Source organism: Panthera leo, chromosome E1 (genome assembly GCF_018350215.1).
Source record: "Panthera leo isolate Ple1 chromosome E1, P.leo_Ple1_pat1.1, whole genome shotgun sequence".
Classification (NCBI taxonomy): domain Eukaryota; kingdom Metazoa; phylum Chordata; class Mammalia; order Carnivora; family Felidae; genus Panthera; species Panthera leo.
In genome coordinates, this window is record NC_056692.1 from 44,335,966 (window position 1) to 44,362,048 (window position 26,083).

At 42.6% G+C, this 26,083-nt stretch overlaps 2 protein-coding genes across 11 annotated transcripts in view; one reads left to right on the forward strand and one right to left on the reverse strand.

The window, feature by feature from the left end:
• The window catches only part of CDC27 (cell division cycle 27), a 65,955-nt gene extending 55,016 nt beyond the window's left edge, over positions 1–10,939 (reverse strand). For all 6 annotated transcript variants that reach the window (XM_042917488.1, XM_042917484.1, XM_042917483.1 and 3 more), the window contains exon 1: positions 10,787–10,939. Coding sequence is in view for 5 of the 6 variants with exons in the window: in XM_042917484.1 (XP_042773418.1) it covers positions 10,787–10,813 (27 nt within the window). In the remaining variant the exon portion in view is untranslated. The remainder of the gene's footprint in view (positions 1–10,786) is intronic.
• A 160-nt stretch (positions 10,940–11,099) lies between these two features.
• Positions 11,100–26,083, forward strand: part of MYL4 (myosin light chain 4) — a 29,415-nt gene continuing 14,431 nt past the window's right edge. Inside the window, exons 1-2 of one of the 5 annotated variants that reach the window (XM_042917490.1) lie at positions 11,100–11,452; positions 15,032–15,189. The gene's annotated coding sequence lies outside the window, so the exon portion shown is untranslated. The other 4 variants (XM_042917491.1, XM_042917489.1, XM_042917492.1 and 1 more) reach the window with 4 other exon arrangements.

Consider the following 26,083-nt stretch of genomic DNA (forward strand, 5'->3'; position numbering starts at 1 on the left):
CAAATCATTTTCAAAGTGTGGGTTTAATTTACACTCCTACCAAAAACATATGACTACTCATTATGCCACATCTTTGTCTACACTATGTACTATCAAAAAAATCTTTGTTTATTGACTGATTGATTGTAATCTCTATCCCTCTCTCTATGTGGGGCTTGAACTCATGACCTTGACATCGAGTTGCAGGCTCTAATGACAGCCAGCCAGGTGCCCCCCAATTTCTTATTTTTACCAGTCTGACAGATGTAAAATGCTTATCTAGTGCCTTTAATTTGCATTTCTCTGAATATTAAAATGAGTTCAATAGTAATTTATTTCACGTTTATTGGTCTTCTGGCAAATGCCAATTCATGTGTCATTCATTTTTCTGTTAGATGATTTACCTTTTCTTACTATTTTATCCAGAATTTTTGAGAGCATTAAACCAGAGAGGTTTTTTTTGTTGTTGAAGTTTTAGTGTATCATATAACACTAATTTTAAGTCTGTTATATAAATTGTGTATCTGTAAATTATGTGTTTACATATATTTATGTTTTGCCTAGCATTTTTAGGAGCACAACACCATAGGAGTTTCTTTTAATCTTTCTGGGTTTCTTTTTAACTTCTGGTCTATCACAAGATATAAAAGTCACCAATTGATTAAAAAAATCATCAACTCACAAAGTGAGATATCTTACAAGTGATCATGATACAACAGTGTTTATTTTTAGCCATGTATACAGCTCATAATTTGTTGAACAGTTTAATAGTTACAATAAAACCAGCACGGTGGGATGACCTCATGAAACCACTAGCTAACACTGTAACAGTAAAGCTAGATTACATTGTAACAAGTGATTAATATGCCTTGGCTATAGTACAATCTCAAATATTTGAATGAAAAAGCAAATGTTTACTAACATTTCTATGAGTATTATTAATTATAATTTTTTATATTCAAAGTCCTAGTAGTAGTTGATGACTTACTTAGCCCAAGGGTGTAGTTTTCTATTTTCTCATGGGGTCTCTGGAGCCTCTTGTTTAAGCTTACTTTCTATACAGTCTAAATTTTTTAAAGTCTCAGGACTGTCTAATCTGACCATTTCCATCTAGGCACAAGGGAAAGGAAAAAGGTGGGAATTTAAATTTAATTCAAATTTAAATTTAATTTAAATTAATAATCTAAACTATCACAGGCAGCATTTTTTCCCTCTAACGTTACCGTTCTTAATCCAGTCATTTCCTACCACTTTGAGAACTATCTAAAACTGCTATTCAAAGTGTGGTCCTTGGAGCAACAACACTAATATCTTCTGGAAGTTTTCTGGAAGTGTGGAATCTCAGACCCAATCCTAAACCTACTAAATCAGAATCAGCATTTTTAACAAGATCCCCGGGTGATTTATATGCGTATTAAAGTTTGAAAAGGACTGATCTAAAAAAGATTTATTCTAATTAAAAATATCCCTGCTCAGCAGATTCCCCAAAGCCAAAAAGGCTGTCTCATCTGTTAATTCAAGATGTTATGAATAAAATACTTTCTAATCCTTCAGGCCATGGCCCTTAGCTTTAAAAGAAAGGCTTGAGTTACTCAAGTTCCAAAGCCTCTTGTTTGTAGGTCTTCATGTTCCTTCTTGGGCAAGTGACAATGTCTCAAGTCTCTTGTTTTAAAACATAAGAGTCCATAATGGTTAATATGTACATAATGTTACATAAAGTACATAATGGCTCCTAGTACATACCTAATAATCACTCAAATTTTAGCCATGCCATCAACATTATCATCGTGTCTTCCTCCCTAATCAAAGCTTTCTAATGTGTTTTTAAAAGTTTATTTATTTAAGCAATCTGTATACCCAACTTGGGACTTCAAACCGATGACCCCAAGATCAAGAGCCGCATGCTCTACCGAATGAGCCAGCCAGGCACCCCTGTGCTTTTGATTTTTTTTTTTATCAAACAATTGAGAAGGTGAACCTTCCCACAAAAATAGGTGGCACTGGCAAGGAGTGAATATAAGAGCAGGTTTTAAACATGCTACAGGCTCTCTGCTATCTGGCCTACATCTCCTCTGTACTATGACACAGAAAAGACATACGTGAAAGGTAATGTGACGAACTACGAGTGTTTTCCTCAGAGAACTTCAACATTTGCACGGTGGAAGAACTCAAAAAAACGTCGTTCAGAAAACAACAGGCTAAAGGGTGTTCAAATCTAATTTGATTCAATTATTTCTTGACTGTTTAATATAACCTCCAGCTTCAATCCATGGCCGATGAAACCTAACTCTAACCCTCTGACACTTTCTAATCAAGATATCCAAGTCACTTCTCTGACCTTCAGTTTTAATCATCTGTAAAATAAGTACAAAAAACACTACCTTTGAGATAAATCTAGCACAGTACTTGGCTGAATTCTAAACCTCCATAAGAACTTATCTGTCCCTCTGGTGTTCTACCAGACCATCCCATGACCTAGGGTTCTGGAACCGTGCATATAGGTATATGCCAAAATGATACTCATTTAAATTAGGCAACTGCAATGGTGATGAAAGGAAGAAACTCAATGAAACATTTACTTTCTAAGGCAGACCTGTCCCCCCCCCCCCTTTTTTAAGTTTATTTTGAGAGAGTGTGTGTGCAAGAGGAGGGGCAGAAAGAGGGAAAGAGAGAATCTCAAGCAGGCTCCACACCCACCATGCATGGAGCTGATGTGCGGGGCTTGATTCCATGACCATGAGATCATGATCTGAGCCGACACCAAGAGTTGGACACTCAACCGACTGAGCCACCTAGGCGCCCCCCACCATTACTTTTAATAGTGTCTTATTTGTCTTCCCTGAATTCTTTCCCACCCTGTGATCCATTTTCTCTCTGTGAGCTTTTCACAAATCAGATCTGATCATATTATCCTCTCACTTTAGATCTTTCTCTGGCTTCTCATTGTCCTTAATGACAAAAATCCAAACCACCAAACCAGGGAGGATGGTATAGTCCGTGCTTACCTCTCCAATTCCTCTTGTATCATGTTTTCTTACGCTGTGTTTGGACAATGGCTTTCTTTCAACTCCTCAAACCTACCATGTTACCTTCCTGCCACAGGCCCTTTAAACATATATATAGTTCACTTTACCTGGTACCTTCCTCCAAACTATGCATATTCGAGTCATTCTTTGGACTTCTTTCTCAAGGAACACTTTTTTGGGGGAGCTCTGATGAGGTCAGGCATTCCTATTACACACTCTTATAGCACTAAGTACCTTTCCTTTGTAATACTTCTCACTGCTGTAATTTTACATAAATAAGTAAGGTCTTCCTCACTATAAACTGCAGAAAGGTAGAGACTACTTCTGGTTTTGCTCATTATTAGATTCCCAGCATCTATTATGTACTTTTTAAGCAAGGGCTTAACTAATGGATGTTGAATGAATAAACAACTGATCTTTGATTTCTGCCAGTCCTCCTACTGGTAGTATCTTATGTTAGTCTTAGCTTTAAGTTTCTCTGTATTCATATACAGTTGACCCTTGAACAGCATGGGTTTGAACTGCATGGGTCCACTTACATGTGGATTTTTTTCAATAAATACAATATACTACTAAAAATGTATCTTCTCTTCCTTATGATTTTCTTGGTAACATTTTCTTTTCTCTAGCTCACTGTATTATAAGAACACGTATATAATACGTATACAAAATATGTGTTAATCAACTGTTTATGTTATTGGCAAGGCTTCTAGGCAACAGTAGGCTGAAAGTAGCTAAGTTTTTGAGGAGTCAAAAGTTATGTTCGGATTTTTCCACTACATAGGGGTCAGTGCCCCTAACTCCTGCCTTGTTCAAGGGTCAACTGTAAGTCCAATAGGTAAGAATCTCTGGAAATCTCTACTGAAAGAAACTCTGTGGCACACAATTATTATTTTGTGATACAAATAATTACCACCTAATTACTCTTTTACAAAATATGGAGATTTCCTAAGAACCAACTTGTTTAATTTTGTTGTAAATGAAAGAACATGGGGAGTAGAAACGATATACTCAGGATTAATTTTGGAGGTATGTGTTCAAATTTGTGTGCCAGCACTTCCAAGAGTGTGACTTGGAAGCCTCAATCTCCTCATCTGGAAAACAGAGCTCTATTTCTTAGATTGTGTGGATTAAATGACATGATACATATACAGTGCTCCTAGTATACGGACTAGCACATAGTAGACACTAAAAACCTCCTCTTTTCCTGTCTTCCAATATAAACAAACTCAATAAAGACACAGTTTCCATTATTATAACATCTCCCAACATATCTGCCACAATTGCTTATTTTGTTAATATATAAGCCACAAAAGACCCAAATGATTCACCAGCTAACTCAGTACTACTGATCACCAGGAAAATTTGACACACATATGGCCATATACTATGGCCATAAAGTCCTGGAACTTTGCTTTTTTTTCCCGTCTTTTCAATATTAAATGAACAAGAGAAAAAGTATCATAATCAAGGATTCTATCCATTTCTGATATAAAATCAAGCTTTGCTCAGAAGAAGATAATTTTTTATTACCAATTCTTTTTAAAAAAATTTTGTAATGTTTATTTTGAGAGCGCGTGCGAGCGAGCAAGCTGGAGAGGGACAAAAAGAGAGGGAGACACAGAATCCGAAGACAGGCTCCCGGCTCTGAGCTAGGTGTCAGCACAGAGCCCAACACGGGGCTCGAACTCACGAACAGTGAGATCATGACCTGAGCTGAAGTTGGACGCTTAACCGACTGAGCCACCCAAGCGCCCCTGTTACCAATTAAGAGGGTGAGAAAGTGATAGTAAAGGCAGCCAACTCAAACTCTCATATACCCCGTAAAATTTGCCACTTGGAGAATCCCACCTACAGCTTCTATCACCACTCTGCTCAAGCACCTCTAAGTTCCTCAGAGATGGTGTCTCTTTGGTAGGAAATAGGGAGGAAATGGGCTATTTTCTAAGGCACTACAGATTGGGAGCTTATGAAGAGCAGGGCTAAGATCAGCCCCCTGGCTAGTCATCCACTTTGGCCCAACTGCTGGTGTGGACCTGTCCCCAAAAGAATATCATTCAGTGCATCATCTCAGGACTTCTACAAATTAAAGCCAGATGGATGAATGCTGCTAACAGGGAGACAAACAGCAACACCACACCCATCCTCAAAAAAAAAAAAAAAAAAAAAAAGTTTAAAAGAGAATTCCTACCGATTAAATTAATGGGTTAGTCCTAGGTTGCATTAATTTAAAAGAGGAATCAACAGCACAAAATGGCAAAATTTTTTCCTTGCTTGTTCTTAAACATGTAATATTTTTAAAAATATAAACAAACCTCTGTAACTGTACAACTAATTCAGACCTAAATGTGACCATATAAATTATTTTGTTTTATTCTTGTTTTTGTCAAAAAAGAAGATAGCTGCCTTTTTTTTTTTTTTTGAACCATAAAAGAAATGGATAATAAAAGCTTCAGACAATATAAGGAGGTATAAGGGGGAAAAAAAAAATCACTGTGGAATTTTCCTGTTACACATTAAAATCTTATTTTTAGAACTTTAATTTAGTTTAGGTCTGTATCAGTGGTTTCCCATCTGGGTGATTTTTGCCCCTCAAGGGATATTTAGCAATTCTTAGTGGGGGGCACTTTTGATTGTCACAAATGGAGGGGGCACCTAGTGGGTGGAGGCCAGGGATGCTGCAGAACACTCTATAATACATAGGACAGGGTCCCCCACAACAAAGAATTAGTTTGCCCCAAACATCAATAGTACCAAGAATGAGAAACTCAGGTGTATGTTACCATGTAACTCGATTATTTTACTAGCCCATATGTCTCCCTAACTCTCGTCTTGTCCCTCCTTGCCAACAGCACCAGATTAATCTTCCCAAAGTAGTGCTTTCATTACAAGTCTTCTGTTCAAAAACGTATAATGGCTATGTATTACCAATGCCTTAAACCCCTCAACGTGGATGTTAAGTCCCCTATAATCTGATTCTACCTGGCTAGCAAAACCTTATCTCCTCCTGCTCTCAATTCCCATTCCAACCAAAACTATAATATTTTATGGTTCTTTTGTTCCTAAACACCATTCTCAATTTTAGGCTTTTGCTCGTGCTATTCCATGCTAAAACCATTTTTTCCCTTCTTTTTTACCAATCCAAACACTTCCCATCTTCTAAAGCTTTAAGTTCCACTCCATCAAGAAACACCATTTTTCCAGTCTACAAGGATCTGTTTACTGAATTTCTTTATTATTATCTGTGCAATCAAATACATACTGACTTGTAACATTATCCAATTGTTCCTGTTAAACATTCTTAGCTTCCCAACAAGACTAGATCCCTCAAAAGATTAGAGGTTTTTTTCTCCATATTTCTACTGGTTGGCTTCACAAATATCTCCAACTCATTTTGTTCAAAACAGATTGTCAGGGCACCTGGGTGGCTCAATTGGTTAAGTGTCGGACTCTTGACTTCTGCTCAGGTCATGATCTCACAGTTCATGAGATCAAACTCCGAGTCAGGTTCCTCACTGATGGCACGGAACCTGCTTGGGATTCTCTCTCCCTCTCCCTCTGCCCCTCCCCTGCTCGCTCGCTCTCTCTCTCTCTCTCTCTCTCAAAATCAATGCTCTTAAAAAAAACAAAAACAGGATAATTATCCTCCTTCAGATTTGTCCCCCTCTCACAGGATTCTTCATTTATTAAATGGCACCACCAAAATGAAATCCAGGCAGCAGTCTTGATCCCCACCCTCTCCCATTCAATCAGTCTCCATGTCTCATTGGTTCTACCTCCAAAACATCTCTTGAATTTACCAATCTCTTTCCTACTCCACTACTACCACTTTGGTCTAGGTTACTTTCATCCTAAGCCTACTTTTTTAAGTTTTTATTTATTTTGAGAGAGAGAGAGAGAATCCCAAGCAGGCTCTGTTCTATCAGCGCAAAGCCCCATGTAGGGCTCCATCTCACAAACCATGCGATCACGACATGAGGTGAAATCAAGAGTCAGACGCTTAACCGACTGAGCCACCCAGGCGCCCCTAAGATATTTTTATTCTTGCCTCCTTCTTCCATTACATTTCACATATAGTAGCCAAGAGATCTAACATCTACATCAAGTCAATCCTCTTCTGAAAATCCTTCAATGACTCCCCACACACTTAGAATGAAAACTGAACTCCTTATAATGGTTTTCCATTAATATGCAACTCCAGTCACATTGGCCTTCTTTCAGTTATTTCAGTGCCAAGTGCTGCTATGTCTTAGGGACTTTGCACATACTGTTTTCTCCTTCTGTTATGCTCTTCAAATTACTGTTTCCTTCTCAACCTTCAGATCCCAGCTTCAATGTTATTTGCTCAAAAAGGACCTTCCTGACACCCTTTTTAGAGAAGATTTTAGGATGTCTTTCATACTCTTCTGTGCTCGGTACATAGCAGGTACATAACATTCTTTCCAATTTGATTTTTTTGTTGAGGCGGCTTAACTTTTTGCTATTTTCTAGTACCTCTTTCGGTGGTTCAATTGCAAACCTGACACCTGGGCGTAGGTCAAGTCCCTCATTAGGTCTCTCTCCTCACACCCTATTTATAGTGGCCTTATCAGTTTGTAATTACAAATTTGTGATTATTTGCCTAATGCTTTCTCTATATGAACAGCATAAACACAAAAAGGGCTATATCAGAACACTAGTCCATAAAGAAATGAAATTATTATGTATGTTTGCAGTGACCTCCTCCTCCACCCACATTCCCCAAAGCTTATTCTCCCAGTTCAGGTACGATGTAGCACTGCCTTCAAGATACTATACTGTACGTAAATATAAGGTATTTTCCCATTTGCCAAAAGGAAACTTCATAAATGTGTTTCAGCTGACTTAAGTATATGTTTTTTGAATGAAGATCAAAGAGTCAAATGCCTATTGCTTTATCAATTTAGTTACACATACATATTTCTCAAATGACAAAATTTATTTAGGAATTTCATCTTTTTCTATTCTCATTGAACAGAACGATTTTATGGAAACTGTTCACATCTATCTTTGATATCAACAAAGCCATTTTTTTCATCTAACACAACTTTCCTGAATATACATTTAATTCTAAGTTATTTGAAATATGGTACCCTTTGAATCCATGCTAGATGCTATCCCAGTATACCTTATTCCAAGCCCAAAGTATTCCTTCACTAGCTGAATGATCTCTAAAACAATATCATATGTATAGTATTCACTTAATACACTGCTTATTAAGGCGACTTTTACAAAGCTTGTTTACAACTTCACACTTCCATGAAGTTCTACCCCCAGGAAGAACTGATAAATCCATTAAAATGTCTTTGCTTTTTTTTAAATCCATTTCATCAGGTGAATTTTATAAATATCCAAATTGACACTGATTGAAATCATTTAGGCTGTGTGTCTTCCCCAAACAATTAAAAATAAAATAATTGACAGAATTTCTGCCTCATAGCAGGAGAGTCTTTTGTAAAGACTCAAATATAAAGTTTTTCTATGAGAGACAATTTGGAGGAGGAGCTAATATTTAGGCTGACGCAATTTATCAGACTGGCTATTCCATGTCAAAAGTTTAAAGAAAAAAAAAAAGCAGCAAACAGTTGTTCATCTTTCCTCTCAACTTTTTCCTAAGCCTGGTAATATCATGATGCCCCAAACAACTCCCCAACTTACACTCGTTCCTTTACAAGTACATGCAATTACTTATCATAGTTTAAAAAAACAATAGTATCTATCTGTCCTATTTTCTCCTTAGTGATTCTTTCCCATGTTCAGCCCTATCCCTAATCAGTTGATCATCATCATCATCGTAGCTAAAGTTGCTTGTTTCTCCCACTGCCAGACCCCTTACTGAAGGGCTTCTTCTACTATAAATTACAACCAAAATTCTCACCTAGCCCTATCCTAAAACTTCTTACCACAGTCCCCAAATCTAATGGACAAAGGTAGTATGGGGGAAGAAAAATGGGACAAATTTGACTTTTAAGCCTCAAAAAGACCTAAGAGCATTACCACTACGAGTACTGTAAGGAAAAAGAGGAAACTTGATGGGTACCATCTAGGAACGGGCTACATAGTCTTTTCTTCTCCATGTTTTTATACAAGTTGAAATTGTTATTAAATAGTGGCTATAGGCTAGCATTGAGAGTAGTTTATCAACTGAGAAAACTGGGGGGCCAGAGGAGGCAAATGTATCATTAATGAAGACAAAATTACATACAAAATATGAAACAGAAATTAAACAACTTGAGTGATATACTTGTTCATTTAAGGTACAGATAACTTTTGGGGCACCTGGGTGCCTCTTGCTGTCAGGGTCATCCTCCATGACAGGCGTGGAGGCTACTTAATAACAACAACAACAAAAGATACAGTTAACTTCTAATTTAATGTTAGGCCTAAAAAAAAAAAAAAAAAAAAAAAAAAAAAAGAAAAAAAAAAAAGAAAAAAAAGGGACTCTACCAGTAAGAGGAATTTGTTTGAAAAGAAACAGCTTTGGAAGCATGGATACAATTACAAACAGGTAAATTTCCTAAGACAGAATTCCACATTATATTGGTTCAAATACTAATAGTTGCTATATGTAAAAAAAGCAAACTGGGAGATCCTTGTATTTCATTCCGGGAAGAAAAATTAAAGGAAATATGGAAGCAGTGATGTATTAAAATATTTATTATTTGGTCACAGGCCTATTAAGGGTAATGTGAAGTAATTTCTAAAATTGATTTGCTTTGTAACTTCAAAAAAAAAAAAAAAAAAAGTCCATAACTCAATGACAGCACTTGATAGAGGTCAACTCTTCTATTCAAGTCAAAGATCCTATGGTGAGCTGAAAGTCTCCCAGACCTGGTCCATCAGTAAGGGACAAAAGATTCAGTTTCTTGAGATGGCAGGGGGAAAATGACTGGCACTGCATCACACTTCAAATCCAATAGGGTTTCTCCCGTGCCAACAGAGCACTGTGCGTCAAAGCATACCTTGGTGTCGTAAGGACAGCGAAATGGATGTAAAAACCCTTATTTGTCTTTCATTTCCTGAACGCACTATCAACATGCACAATAAAACACTCCTGATCCCCATCACACCGGTCACGGGAAAAAAAAACCCAAAACACCCAGATTTGCCGTTTCCACCCCTTCCCCTCGTATAGGTGCTTGCCCCTCAGCGCTGGGCCTCGGGAGTTCTCTTCCCAGATCATTGTCCAGTGGGAAATTCACTGAGCGAGGAAAGCAACGTGGGCTATAGGACGTCTGTTACCAAAACAGAAATTAGTATTAAAAATACCGATCTTATCGGCCCTCCGCCCTCTCACATAAAACAAAAACAAAACCGAACACCACCACACCCCCACCACCCCCACCCCGCCAACTTGCCCCACCATTACGAAGATCATACAAGCTCTAATCAAACGTGATTCCCAATCATCCCGGGGCAAGAGAGCACCTGGGGCGAGTTTTCGGCCCCTGGTCTCTCACCCCGGCCGGGGGGGCCAGGCCCCTGGACTGACAGGAGGGGCTGGCCCGACCGTGGCCCCGCGGTGGACAGAGGCATTATCGCCGAACCCCGCTCGCACCCGGGGTGGAAGCAAGGCAGGACCAAGGCAACGCGGGTAAGGTTGCGGGCGAGGCCTCCGAGCCGACGCGGAGACAGGCAGGACCCGGCAGCAGGGGAGGCGGGAGAAGCTGCCGGGCCTAGGCCGCACCAGGCCGCGGAGTGGCCGTACGCGGCTTCCCGGCCGAGGCTTCGAGCCAAGCCTCGGCGAGCGGGGTTATCATTACCTGGACGGGTTCCTGCAGCACCGTCATCCTTGAGGCTCAGGCCCACTTTCTGCAGTGCCTCAGGCCCCCCCCGTAGCGGCTCCGGCCCGGCCAGCCCCGGCTCATTTAAACTCACCAGCGACCGTTACCGGGGGATGGGGGAGGCCGAGCGATTGCCGAGTACCTCCGAGTGGGACACGGAAATACCCGAAGTGGTGAGATCCGCGCGGGAGCCAGACGGAAAATTCCGAAGGGGACCGGAAATGCCCGAGGCCGATCGGCTGAGGAGGAGCCCGTTGCCGGAAATTGTCGAGGATTCCCGGGGACTACCGAGTCCGATCCAGAGCGGAGTTTTCCCCTCTCGGCCACGCCTTCACTCACGCACGCCACGCCCAATCGGCCACCCTAGGCTGAGCCACGCCCAATCGGCGACCAGCGGGTTGGGCGTGGCTTACCGGAGCGGGCGGGGAGCGTTACGTGGCCGGACTACCGCCTCCACTCGCCGCTGAACCTCTCCGAATCAATTGAGGCGCGGTAGTTTGAGGAGAGGGTACAACACGAGAGTTTGGGGCTGACTTTAATTAATCAAGAAGTACTTGAGTTTAGTTCATGCATCATTCCAGAAGTACCTATTCAGGGCTCAAGGAAAATAGGAAATTTGGAAGGATTGCCAGGCTTCAAAGACTGGTAAGGACATGGGCTGTCCACCTTGAAGAGATTACGGTCTCTTTAAGGGAAAGACAATGTAACAGACTGCTACGTTATGTGGTGCCCATTATAAGCGACGTAAAAATTCAGAAGAGAGGGAAATAAATTGGGATTAAGATGAGAAAAGTTTCAGGGAAGGAAAAAGGGAGACTTAAACTGGACTCTGAAGGATAGGTGGAATGAGAAGAGTGTCAAGTGAAGGGAAGCAGAAATGAGATCAGTCTGGTAAGAGTTAAGGCATTAACTGGAAATAGTTACATAGATGACCGGATCATGGAAATTGTTATTCCTGATAGGAGAGGCATTGGGCGTATTGGGAAATCTAGAGGCTTGATTTTGAATGTCATCTCTGGCACCAACTAGTTTTAGGTCCTTAGGCAAGTCACATTTCTGAATTTGTATTTCCTTAGTCTGAAAATAATGATTAAAAGAATTAAATGGATTGATGTATGTGGTTGTGTCTGACGCACACAGTAGGCTCTCTCAAGTTTCCTTCCTTCTCCCTCTCCCCTGCAAAACGTGTGAACCAGGGAACTATTAACATTTTGTTTTTTGATAGATGATGAAAGCACTTTTGGAAAGTTGATTGTCTAATCAGGACATCTCTGTGCTAGATGTGGAACTCATGGTATAGTCTATGATGTGGGAATTTCCCTTTCTGGTTCTCACATTTTATGCAGATGAAACAGGTTAGAATGGATTCCTTCCTTCCTTTGGGTGATGTTGAAGGGAGGGTTTTTTTGTTTTTCAATACTAATTAACAGAGCTATATCTGTCACCACCAACCATCTCGAGTAACTGCTTATTTGTAGCACCGTAAAGGGTAAGTGCCAAGGAGATCTTCTGCCCTGTGCCCTGTTTTTATTTTATTTTTTTTGTTTTTAGCAGGATTATGAGTCGTCTACACTGTCCAACTGCGTAGTCACTAGCTATTTAAAGCTTAGTTAAAATCAAGTGAATTAAAAATGAAAATTTTCAGACACCCTAGTCACATTCCAAGAATTCAATAGACATACGTGGCTAGTGGCTCCCATACTGGGTAGCACAGATATAGAATATTACTGTCAGTGGCTTGACTGGGGCTGGAGATCCAAAATGGCTTCACTCACGTTTGGGGCCTTGGTGCTTGCTGTTGCCTGTGCCCCTCAGTTCTCCACATCTCCACATGACTTGTGTCTCAGCGTTGGCCTCTCATCAGTCGGTAGGCTAGCCCCATTCTTGACTTTGTGGCTGGCAACCGAGAAGGTAAAAACTGAAGCCAGGAGGCCCCTTAAGGTCTAGGTCTGTAAATCAAACCCCATCACTTCTCATTGATTAAAGCAAGATAAAGGGCTCGCCTGGATTCAAGGGGAGGAGAAATAGACTCTAGATGGGAGAAGTTGGCAACATGACACTACAAAAGGCTTGTGCCACCAGAGGGATGGATGGCCGGACCATCTTTGGAAACAGTCTACCAGATGTGAGATGAGAGAATCTGTAACGGTAATGGAAAGGAGATGGGCGAGAGGTATCACTCTTAAAATGTGATGCTTTTAGCTGGTCATAACACTCCACCTTTATTCTGATTAATGCAGAGAGCGCTAAGACTATTGCTTTTATTATCGGGATGACTTCTAGTAAAGTAGACTGAAGTTGTATTTGCGTTTTTAATTGGCACATGACATTATTTGCCCATGCGAAGCTTGTGGTCGTTTTACACACACAGCTCTTCTACATACAACATGCAGCCAGTAGATTTTTGTGCAATAGATTCTTGTAAACTTGAACGTAGGAACTTGCAACACAGGATACGTAATGATGATATTTGGTGTGTGAAAATGTGTATCCAGAGTCAGAAGCGTCTCTGATGCTTGGTGTTCTGGCTCTTAAACTTACAATTTGCTTCTAAAATCCCTGGGATTTTTTTTTTTTCTCCCTAAAAAAAGGCATGTCTTTTCTAACTGTTCTTCACTGGGCTAATACATCTGTTGTGGTTTTCTGCTCATCCACAGCAAGGCCACATTGTTTGAAGTTGTGCTTTGATGGGATCTTTTAAAGCATTTTTACTTCCTTCTGTGTTCCTGATTGACCTACTTTAACTTGCCATCCAGCAACCACTTAGGCATCCTGCTGTCATCCATTATCCACATAATGTTTAGCTGGTGAACGGAGCTGGGTTACAATAAGCATTATTCCAAACATGGTAAATTATCTCTTCTCCTTAGCCTGCCTCTTTGTCTGTTTCATGTTCACTCAGATTCAGAGGCCGGCTTTCAGGGAACCGTTTAAGAAGCTAGACTTGGTTTTCTTGCCAAGATGCAGGTCCCACTAAATACATAGCCCCCAACAAGATTGCTCTTCTGAATTCCTTCAGTGACCCTTGTCTGTACCTCCTGTTGTCCCTGTTCGTGCTGCGGTCGTATCATCTTATATTACCTGACCTTGAGGCATTTACTCCTGTGTTGGCTTCTCCCTCTTGGTCAAATCATCCCTTTCCTTTGGCATCTCTGATCACACAGTCTCCTGGTTTTCCTCCTACTGCTCTGTTTTTATTAGTTTCCTTTGTAGCCCCTCTAATGTTAGAATGGTTCGGGGGCCTGTTCTAGGCCTTCTCACCCCTATGCTTTCTTCCTTTCCAAACCCATCCGTTCTCTTGGCCTCCGCGCTCATAAAATTGTTCCAAAATCTGTATCTCTAGTCAGACTGCTCCTTAGAACTCCAGACCTGAGTGCCTAGCTGTCAACTGGACGTCTCACAGGTTCTTGTTGAGAATAGAATTCCTTGTTCCTCATACTTGAAGTACTTCCCATCTCAGTTTAAGGTATCACCATCCTCTCCATTACCCAAACCTGAAACGATGCTCTCTCTTTGACCCTACCAACTAGTCACAAAAGCCCTACTAATTTTACCCTGAATATACCTTCTCATCTCTTCCTGTCTCCAGCCTTACCTACCCTCAAAAACAAGTCTGATCATGTCAGGACTCCCTCTTAATCCTCCCCTCCCAACTCAGGATTTCCAATTGCTCTCAGGAGATCGCTCAAACCTGTTAACTTCTCTTCTAAGGTCCTCCACGGTCTAGTCTCTGCCACTTTTTTCAGCCTTGCCTCACTTCCCTGTTATACTCTATATTCCCCAAAGGGGACCAGAATATGTCACTTTGGCAAAAGGATTATTTTGACCTGAAAAAAACTAGGAAGCAACAAACACAGAAAGTGCTCTTTGCTTTCCCCCATTTGCCTAAAATCAGGACATCAATTTCCCTTTGTGAAGTTGTTTCCTCTTCCCCCTCTCCTGTACCAGGAGGAGGAAAACAACCATTATCACCAGAGACAAGGAGCTGGCACTGATTCTGCACAAACAAACGTTACTGAAATAACCCTTATCTCCCATTAGTTCCCCCATATGTTTACCTTTCCACAGCTTACCACCCCGCAAGCCCAAACTTTTCTCCTTTGTTTTGTCACTTCTCCACAAATTTATTGCTGTTTGCTAAGATGGTATGTAAGCCTCAAGTTCTAACCACCTCTGGTTTTTAAACTCTTATTTTTAAAATTCTGTTAATCTGTCTTTCATCAGTTTAATTTACAGGGTCCATGATACAAACCTAAGAGGGTAGAGGGACGGTCACATGAAGCACATAGCAAGAAAGTAGCCATCTACAAGCCTGGAAGAGAGCTCTCATCAGAAACCAAATTTGCTAGCACCTTGATCATGGACTTCTAGCCTCCAGAACTGTGAGAAAATACATTTCGGTTGCTTACTCCACCCAGTCTGTGGTATCTTGTTATAGCATCCTGAGCAGACTAATATGATCAAGATTATTTATGTCATATCTCCCGAAGGGAAGGCTAAGCCTTACATGTCTCTTTATTGTTTTAGGAAAAGAATTACATATTTAGTAGACAATTAAAAAATATTGACTGATTAAAGTGGAACTCTTTACACATATTACTTCTTCTTCCTAAATCACTTTGCCCTTATTCTTTTTTTTAACAAGGAGAAGCTATTTAGTTAGTTATAATTTGTTTTAAGTTTATTTATTTTGAGACAGAGAGAGAGAGGGAGAGAGAGAGTACGTGAGCAGGGGAGGGGCCGAGAAAGAGGGAGAGAATCCCAAGCAGGCTCTGCAGTGCCAGCGAGGAGCCCGATGCAGAGCTTGATCTCTCGAACTGTGAAATCCTGATCTAAGCCGAAATCAAGAGTCAAACGCTTAACCGACTAAGCCACCCAGGCACCCCTGCCCTTACTCTTTAGCTAAATTCAACTCATCCTTCAGGCCTCAGGCCTTGATGTTACATCCTTAGAATATTCCCTGTCCTACCTAACCAAAATTATTAACTCTACCCTACAATTCTCTCTCACAACATCTTTATTCTTTTCCTTCATAGTATGTATGGCAATTTTAATTATATGTGTTTAATATAAATTCCTTGAAGGTAGGGACTTTGCCTCACCCTGCTGTCCTCATTATCTAGTATAGTGCCCTGCACAAATATAAAGTTATTAAAATATTATAAGTATATCTGATGATTAAATGACATCACTACTCAGTGTTATCCCTTATTGGTCATAACTTGATGCTCTTTTGACTGTCCCTTTCTGGACCCAGAGAACAGGCTGGTTTTGCACACAGGTCCGTAAGGGATTTCAGGTCAAAGCAGTCTGAAGTGTTGAGGCTAATCAGATGCATCCTGGTTGAGGTGAGCTCTGAGATGGTCTACATGGCTGATGGCAAGGAGGGCTGGACAGACTTCAAAAGCACAGGGAAGAAGATAAATGGTAAGCAAATTAGCTTGCCTGCAGTGGAGGCAGCTTAAGCTTGGTTGAAGTGGTGGTGTGTGGGACAGTTGATAAGCTCTGGGTTCCAAACTGATGACTTTAGGTTGATAAAATAGACCTATGGAGCTGCTGGTGGTGATTGAGCTGGGCAGTGACTTCACGGGAATGGAATTTGAGAAAGATTATGCTAACAGCTGAGGATTATGTGAATTGGAGGAGAAAGACAGTAGGGGCCAGGAGTGCAGCAAAGAGGCTGCTAGGGAGATAAGGCAATTCTAAATTTCCATTATTCTCGGATGGTTGTGACGTGGGATCAGCGAGCCCAGCGGTTGGTTGAAAAAGAATTCTTGAGACATTTTATGGTGCAAAAAGGTGTTTTGATTGTAGCACGGGAGCAGGACCCATGGGCAGAAAAGGCTGCATTGTGATTGTGAAGAGTGACTGATTATATAGGGTTTTCTATCCTATGGAGGTGAAGGTGATGCTAGGTCTCCAGGAAATGGAGTCTATAGGTTCCTGGAGGTCTATCACTGAGATTGTGTTTTTCTTGTAAATCATTAAGACAGTTACAAACTATAATGGAGTTTCATGTCCTGCATGACTGTGATCTTTATCAGTTAACCATTTGTTTTTCCCCTGTCTTTGTTCTTAGGTAGTTACTAGTGCCAATATATATATATATATATATATATATATATATATATATATATATATATATATTCCACCTTAAGGCAGTGGGGAGGTTGCCCCTAAAGGGGGGATTGCAGGATGTTGATCGTGTTTTGCCCTCAGCTTGCCTTTTTCTCTCTCATAATTGAATCTGAAAAAGATGGAAAATGAAAATAGTTACGAGTTACTCATTTACAGTGGGAAATATTCTTATCCAATTCCTTTTTTTAAGGGCATTCAGATTCCAACCAGAGGCTGCTTATTGAGTACAGACAGATCAGAAGAATGAATTCAATGATCTTACCAGCTATTATCTCCCTTTCCTCAGAAGGCACTTATATGCCTGATTGCTAGATAAAAAATATTTCTATTATCTGGAGAGGATGTTCACCAAATAATAGATTCTTTGTTTCTCCCCTTTTTAAATGTATATATTTTTACATTTATTTATTTTTGAGAGACAGAGCACAAGTGGGGGAGGGGTAGAGAGAGAGGGAGACACAGAAACGGAAGCAGGCTCCAGACCCTGAGCTGTCAGCACAGAACCCATTTGCGGGGCTCGAACTCACAAACCGTGAGATCATGACCTGAGCTGAAGTCAGACGCCCAACCGACTGAGCCACCTAGGTGCCCCCTCCCCTTTAAAAGATTTTTTTTAATGTTTATTTTTGACAGAACGTGAGTGGGGGAGGAGCAGAGAGAGAGGGAGAATCCAAAGCAGGCTCCATCCAGGCTCTGAGCCGTCAGCACAGAGCCCAACGTGGGGCTCGAACTCATGAACCGTGAGATCCTGACCTGAGCCAAGTCAGACGCTTAACCGACTGAGCCACCCAGGTGCCCCTGCCCCCTCCCCTTTGTAGCTTCTAGGCAAAATTTAATTTTTCTCTAAATAATTGCATAGCAATGAATTAAATGCAGACTTGATTCTGTTCCAGTCTGGAGTCTCTTCTATAGTTGTCACAAATAGAACCTGTTGTTGTTTGCTTGTTTTATGTGTCACAAATATATGATTTGGGACATAGGTGATGAACTCGGTTTAAAATATACTGAGTTTGAAATGCTCAGGTGAGAAATGCCCAAATTTTAATTGAATATGTGAAGCTTGAACAATTTAAGAAAGAAATTGAGGCTGGAGATAAGAGATTTTCCCGGTTGAACTAAATGCATTCTATTTTGGTTATATAACACCTTTTAAAACCTCCGTGTGAGTATTTGTCATTACATTAAAACTATTTATATATCTGCATCTTCCACACCAGACAGGAAGCTCTTTAGGGGCAGGGATGGCCTCTTACTCATTTTAGTAAAAGTAAGTGCATACTGTAGGTGTTTAATAGGTGTTAGCTGAATGAATGAATGAATGAATGAATGAATGAGAGTAAACTGGATAAAGGAGATACAGGAGAGGAGGGTCAATGACAGAACTTTGGTGTGATAAGTACAGCAGAGAAGGCCCAGAGACAAGACCACTAGATCTAGCCACAGAGAAGTCAGGGAGGAAGTCAGAATTTAAGAAGTAAAAGAAGAAGTTGGTAGAAAGGAAAACCAAGAAAAGAGAATCATTTTTAGCACTAAGAACATCTCCCCAAATGCTGAGGCAAACTGCTTGCTAAGGGGTAGAGTCTTTTTTTCCTTGCTAGGAGCCATCCACACTGTGGGTGACAGGGCCAGCTGTCATTGATGCTTTCTTGCTCCCTTCCCCGCTTGGGGGCCAGGGCTCTCCATGGAGGAATCCTTATCAGCTCTACCAGCTTCCATTGTTGCCTTACAGTAGTGTCCTGGGTTCTAGTCTCAGGTCTGCCATGACCTTGGTCTAGTCACCCCTTCTATCTGCACCTCTAAAGTCCCTTGCAGCTGACAGGATGTCTGGGGCAGCGGGGGGGGGGGGGGGGGGGGGTGTAGTTTGGATGACTGGTGAGGGTTCTGACTTGCTCCCTGTTGCTTTCAACTATAAATCACTTTGCCAGACACCAGCTGTCCTGCCCTCTGCTTTAGATTCTCAGGCGGACTCCAACCCACCTGTTGTTGGAGCCCCTCCCAATGTCCTCCTCCCACAGCTGAGCTCACAGATACAGCACTAGGCAGCACTGCCTTGATCACAGCACAGAAATTAGCTTCAACCATTTAGATGGACTCTCGAGTGATTAGGCCAAATGTGTAGCATTCTCCACCCGCACTAAACAGCCAAGGAAATGAAGTTGGACGGGATGATTTAAAGCGCTCTGAGGACTAGTCCTATCATGGTCTTTGAAAAATTGCTTTTAGACCCTTTCATTCTTTCTCTGCCTTTACCTTTGGTGCTCTGGGTTTTAAAGGTCACGGAGACTTCAGATTTTCATTGCTTTTTTCCTTCTTCCGTGGTCACAAGGAATCTTAGATACAGGGGATTGGGTTAATCATTCTCCTTAATTTATAGCCTTCTTTCATCAGTGGTCCATGCAAGGCCTCTCTTGTTTAATTTTTTATTTGCGCCCTTTTATCTCACCGTTCCATCCCATCCAAACAACACTCACCATAAGCAACCCTCAAATATTTTTATTTTAATTTTTTAATGTTTATTTATTTTGAGAGAGAGAGTGAGAGGGAGGGAGAGAGTGTGGGAGAGACACAGAGAGATGGAGAGAGAGAATCCAAAGCAGGCTCCATACTCAGCGGGGAGCCCAACACGGGGCTGAATCTCATGAACGTGAGATCATGACCTGAGCCGAGATCAAGAGTTGGACGCTTAACTGACTGAGCCACCCAGGCGCCCCAACCCTCAGAGATTTTTAACGTGTATTTTTTTGTTTGTCTGTGTCCTTGAATAACACGTAATGCTTCTAGTATCCATGTACTTAATAAAATTTAATAATATATCTTATTCCACCCAGTAGAGCCAAATGTTATTTCAACATGTGAATGATATAAAAATTATTGATAAACTGTATTAAACTATTATTATTTTTTTGCTACTAAGTCTTCAAAACCCAGTGTGTGTTTTTTCTGATAGCACATCTCAGTGTAGATGTTAAATTTTCGTCAGAAATACTCGATCTGTATTTAGATTTTGTAATTTCACAGTTGAAAAAGTAGATTCACATACTAAGTTGTTTCAAGTGTACTTTAGAATTTTCCAATACCTGAATCAAGTACAAAAAAAATCACTTTCCTCTAATATTTGCCTCTAAATGGACAAAATTGCTTCATCTATTTTAAAAGAATTGATTTGACTTTGAAGCAAAAGCAAATCAGTATCAAAAGTATGTCCAAGTTAAGTAAATTCACTAACTCCGTGTCAACTCAGTATTACCAACATGAAATTCAAGGAGATATTGCATAAATTGAAAAGGAACTCTAAATTTATTAATATCAACGAAACATTTAAAGTTTTCTTGCCATTTTTGCAGCCCGTTTACATAATGCTGTTGATTAAAATCTGCATATTTATGTTAGAGAAATGTGTATTAATTTGCATTGTGAGCGGCTTCAATTGTAGCAGAAATTCTTATACCTATCTAGCTGGCTGAGTTGCAAATAAGTGTTTTCTTTCCTCGGAGCTTGAGTTGTGGCACATTCATATGCAGTGTGGCGTCAGTGAGATTATATGCAGGTATTTTAAATTTATAGAAATGTTATTGTGGTTTACATCTTTTTCAGCTTCTTACTCATCACTGTGTTTCTTCTGGGTATACATCTAATCTATTGCTTCTAACTGACATGTGGCATGGTCTCAGTGATGGGGACCCACATTGCTTCCACCTCCTGCCACCGTAAGTCATGCTTCAGGGAACCTCTTTATTCATGTCTCTCCTGAACTCGGGTGAGATTTCTGTCAGATGTCCACTCAGCTTGATTGCCCTTCTAAACCACAAAGCCCTTCTCCCTCTATCCCCTGTATTTCCTAGCTTTTCTATTCCTTTGCCTTTTTAAAAAATGTTTATTTTTGAGAGAGAGAAAGAGAGAGAGAGAATGAGTGGGGAAGGAGCAGAGAGAAAGGGAGACATGAAACTGGAAGCACGCTCTAGGCTCTGAGCTGTCAGCACAGAGCCCGACACAGGGCTAGAACCTATGAGCCATGAGGTCATGACCTGAGCCAAAGTCAGACATTTAACTGACTGAGCCACTCAGGTGCCCCAAGAGAGACACTTTTTAAATTGTAATTCATCTGTCCTGAGATTTTAGGGGATGAGGGAGAAAACAACTGTCCAAAGTTCAGTTGCCCCCTCGCTGTTTTTTTATCAGTTCTTTACAAGCACAGTACATCTTCAGTGCCCTGATGTACCCTAACCAGCACCTGGATCATAGAGTTGAGTCACACAGGTGATGGGGCATCATTGCATGTTCGAAGGCAATAGTGGAGGGAAAGACAGATCAGGACCCCAGAGCTCTTTTTTTTTTTTTTTTTTTGGTTGTTCCACAGCCATGCCTGGCCACATCTCTCTGACACACACACACACACACACACACACACACACACACACACACACACCAGTTCAAATAGGGCTCCCCTTCATCCAAGCGGCTTCTCACAGTTCTCTTCATTTCTTGTTGGTGTTTTTCTCTGTACAATTCTTCTGCTGTTGACCTTGGAAGAGGGAGCAGCAACCACACTATTTCAATCAGGAGGCAAACTCAAGGATTTTGAGCACTTGCTCTGTGTTGGACACTGTTCTAAGTATGTCACCCACATTAACTCATTTAACTCTCTGAGGTTGTATTGGCTGCCCCATTTTATAGATGGGAAACTGAGACATAAAGAAGTTAATTAGCTGGCTTAACTAACTGAGTCAGGACTCTAACCCAGGCAGTCTGGCACCTGAGTGGTCTCTCTTACCCTCTGCCGATTTACCCAGTGCCCTGTATGGGGACAGATTAGTGTCAGCCAGGGCGTTGCCCCATGATGTCTAGTTTATGAGACACTGGCCAGAAGAGAGGAGGGAGGGGTGACTAGGACAAGGCATTAAGAGCCAGGCCTGCTGTCAGCAGCATTTGATCCCAGGCAGGAGACTCTGATGGATCTCTTTCAGGATAGGACACAGGCCCTGTGTGGTTAGAGGGGAAGGGAGAAGGGTGAGTGAGCGTGCGTAAGCCCAGCCTAAAGGAGGCCTGATGTCAGTTCTCTGTGCATCTGTCTCTGAATTTGACATGGGGCATAAATGGGTTGGTGTGAAATTCTGTCCTGCGTTTTCCATCTACTGAGTTTGAAGTCCTTCCAGTGGGAGCATCTGAGTGTGTTGGCACAGCTCTGGCTCAGGAACCATTCGAAGCCTCCCAGAGGCACCGGTTAGGCTGCCAGGACCCGCTGCCACGCTCGCCTCTTCATACCCTGCCTCTTCTTTCCTTCTCTCTTTCCTTTGCTCTAATTGGTCCACATGTATTGGGCGGGGAGGGTGGGGGTGGTGGTGGCGGGCACTGTCATAGACCCTGTGCAGGATACTCTGGATGGACAGGAAGGTAAAAGTCAGTGACCGTGAAGCAGAATGGGGACCATAAAAGTGGACCCTCTGACTCCAGTAATGGGCCCTTGTGAACCGTGGGCATCATGAGCTATGGTAATAGCAAGGCCAGCCTCTGGTGTCTTGATTCTTGATGCATGGCTCTTTCTGGAAAACCACACTCTCCTCTCGCTGCTGCTGAAGTGCCAGATACTTTTTTAGCTGGTGTTGCTCAAAGAGAATCAGAAACTGGTTTGAGGAGTGTCTCCTCTCCTGCTGGAGTGCTTGTGGCCTAAGGTTTCAGGCAGGCTGGCACCTCGTCTGAGTGTGGCTGACAGGCAGGCCTCCTGGCCCCAGGGACTTGCTACATGCTTTCTGAGCCACAAAATATGTCACACTGTGGGTACCCAGCTGCCATCCTTCTCCCTCCCCCATTCCCTTCCACTTCTTCCTCTTTCCTAAACCTACACTTTATAATCCCAGTAGCCTCTGCCGCCTTACCTGTGCCTCCCCCTGTGGTCCCCTCTTCTGGAATTCCTTCTGGAAAGTCTGAGAAACCTGAACACTCGTCTAGCTTCATCTGCCTGGGAAAGCAAAATGAAATTCACAGCCAGGAGTGTTTCCAGTGTGCGAGGGATGGTTTGTGGTGCCTTGCTTACGATATTTCATACAGATCTCACAACAGCTTGAGAAGGAAATGTTTATTGTTGAAGGTCCTTAGGGTGCTGGGCCCAAGATTAGGAAATGCAAAACGGGGATTCAGCCCTATGCTTGTCTGCCTCTAAAGCCCTCCCCCCCCACCACACCCTTTCCATGTCTGGATGTTCAGTGAGCCCCATTCGGTTTTCCCAGTTTTCTAACCTCATAGTTCTGTTCCCAAGCAGGTTGGATATTTTACTCCTCCTTAGAATTTAAAAAAAAAAAAAAAAAAAGGAAAAGAAAGGGCGCCTGGGTGGCTCAGTCAGTTGAGTGTCCAACTTCGGCTCAGGTCAAGATCTCATGGTTTGTGGGTTTGAGCCCTGCGGCAGGCTCTGTGCTGAACGCTTGCTCAGAGCCTGGGGCCTGCTTTGGATTCTGTGTCTCCTCTCTCTGCCCCTCTCCCCTCATGTTCTGTCTCACTCTGTCTCTCAAAAATAAATAAATGTAAAAAAAAATTTTTTTAAAGAAAAGAAAAACAAAAAGATAAATGAAATTAAAGGAAATGCTCGACTCTCGCTTTTTAAAAAAGTTTATTTTATTTATTTTGAGAGAGACAGATAGCAGAGAGAGGAAGAGAGAGAATCTCAAGCAGGCTCTGCACTGTCAGCACAGAGCCCAATGTGGGGCTCGAACCCACAACCAGTGAGATCATGACCTGAGCTGAAATCGAGAGTCTGATGCTTAGCCGACTGAGCCACCCAGGCGCCCTCCAACTCTTTCTTTTGAGGATCAAACTTCTTACTAGAATGGTTAGAATAACCTATTTCTTAACCGGAAGGGGACATATGAGATCATCCCATTCAGTGGTTATTTTTAGACTCTTAAACCATAGAATACTTTCTTAGAAAATGATCCTGGGGCCCTGGTACATAAAACACACAGGAGTGCTGCTGGCTGAAATGGCAGGGGGAGCTCCGAACCTGGCCTCTCTGCGTCCTTACAGCCGGAAGCAAGTTAAGGAAGCCTTGGGTGTCTGTTGAAAACTGTTTGAAAGCTTCTGATTATCTCTCATTTTAGAGATAAGCAAGCTGAGGCCCAGAGAGGGGGAGTGGCTGGCAAGGTCAGGGCTAGTGTCTGGGTCTTCCAGCTTCTGGCTTGCAGCCTTCCACCAAACCCCAGGCCCTGTGTCTTCACAAACCCTGCAGCACACCTGGTCCAGGAAGGGGCTGCAGTGGGAGTAGAGGAGGGGAGAGGCTGGGCTTCCACTCTCCTCCTTCCTCCTTATCAACAACCTGGGCCCCCAAGGCCGTGGGGAACGAGGAAGTCAGGGAAGGGACAGACACGGAAAAGGGAAGGGTGCAAGGGGAGGCCCTGGGAAACAGGTAACGCAAAGGAAGAGAAGGTGAGGCAGAAAAGGGGTGGGTGAGGTGAAAGAGCTAGCAGCTGCTTGCTGTCCCAGACGGGACCAGCACTGGCCTAGGGTTTGCGTTCCCCTTTGGGCGAGTCTGGCCCCTTTTCCTGCCTCAGTTTCCTTTGAAGGCTTCTCTGCTTACCAGTGGTGAAAGCACACCTAGGCTACGGGAGCGGTAGGGTGGGGTAAGAGCGCCACACACCGGGGGCCAGAATTAGCTGGCTCAGCTGTGCCTATAAATAGCTGAACGTCTTGAGGCTGCTTAAAAGTCTCTCTGGGCATTAGGTTCTTCACCTACAAAACCAGGTAGGATAAGAGCAACTCTAAGGGCCCTTTCGTCTAGGAAAGATCTGGCAAATGGAGCCTGGGCTTGGGGAGCCTGGAGAATGGGCTGGTGCGGGCTCCCGACGCCTGGATTTGCAGGCTTAGGAGCTGGCAGGGAGCCGGTGTTGTGGGAGTCTAGCAATCCTGTTTTATAGGCAAGTAAACCAGACTTTTCTGCTCTCAGCTTGGTCTCTCCTTATCTTCTGAACTGTAGAGTCTTAAAGTTCAGCTGAAAGCAATTCTGTGCGGTGGATGAGTTTTCTGGACACTTTATAGACTTTCAATGTTTTTTACAAAAACAGCACATGCTCGTTATAAAAATTTCCATTAATATAGGAAGTGAAAAAAGTGCAAAGCTACAAATTGCCGTCCTGTTCCCTTCCTCAACCCCCTCCCCGCCCCAGGATCCCAGGGGTGTTTCTTCCTACCAGTTTACTGTGTATCCATCCTGAGCTTTCCGATGAACACAAACATATCTGTGTGCGCGCACGCCCGTCCCCATAAATGGGATTATGCTATCAATGATTTAAGCATAAACTTTAGAATCGGACACACTTGGGTTGTAATCCAGCTCATAGCTAATTAGCTGAGTGACCCTGTTACCCGACCACTTTTGGTTTCAATCTCCCCAGGTGCAAAAGAGGAGTAATAATATTTATTTTATAGTATTGTGGCAAAGATGTAATGAGATTTTATATGACAGCACTTAACAGTACCTGGTACACAGTAAGCACCACACACACATCTGCACATGCACACACACACAGAGTCCAGGGGCACAGAGCGAGTTAGAGGTGTAGTGACAACAAGACCCAAGTTTTCTGACCTCCAGTCTCGTTGACTTTCAGCCACACCTCCCTGCCTCTCACCTAAGACCCCCCCCCCCCCCAAGCACAAGTTCAGTGCTCAGTACTTGTTGAAGGCATGACTGAGGTTGGTGGGGTGAGGGCAGATAAACCCAGGGACTCGAGATTGGTGCAGCTCCTGGGTTGCCTGCTCTGGAGGATGGAGGGCTTTACCCTGTGGATAGGGAGGGTGTGGGGACAGTGTGGGTTGACTGGACCAGCTGTTGCTTCAGGGCTCCAGCCCGGAGGCAGAGCCGAGGCCCCAGAGTGGCTCTCAGCTTAAAGGAGCCTGGCTTAAAAGGAATGCGCAGTGGGCTGCCTCTGCTCAGGAGGGGCTAAAAAAAGCCTTACCCTCCCCTGGGCTTTGTGTGAGGGTTATCAACTGCTCAAGTCAGCTCATCTCTCTGGCTGGACTCTGGCATTTTCGAGAGGGTCTGTTTTCCTGGCCCCTCTGGGTTTCCACTGATTGGCAGGAAGGGATCAGCCTGTCCCAGAGGTGGAGGCCAGGAGGAGTGTGAGGTGTGGAGGGAAGGGGCGGTGGGGGGAG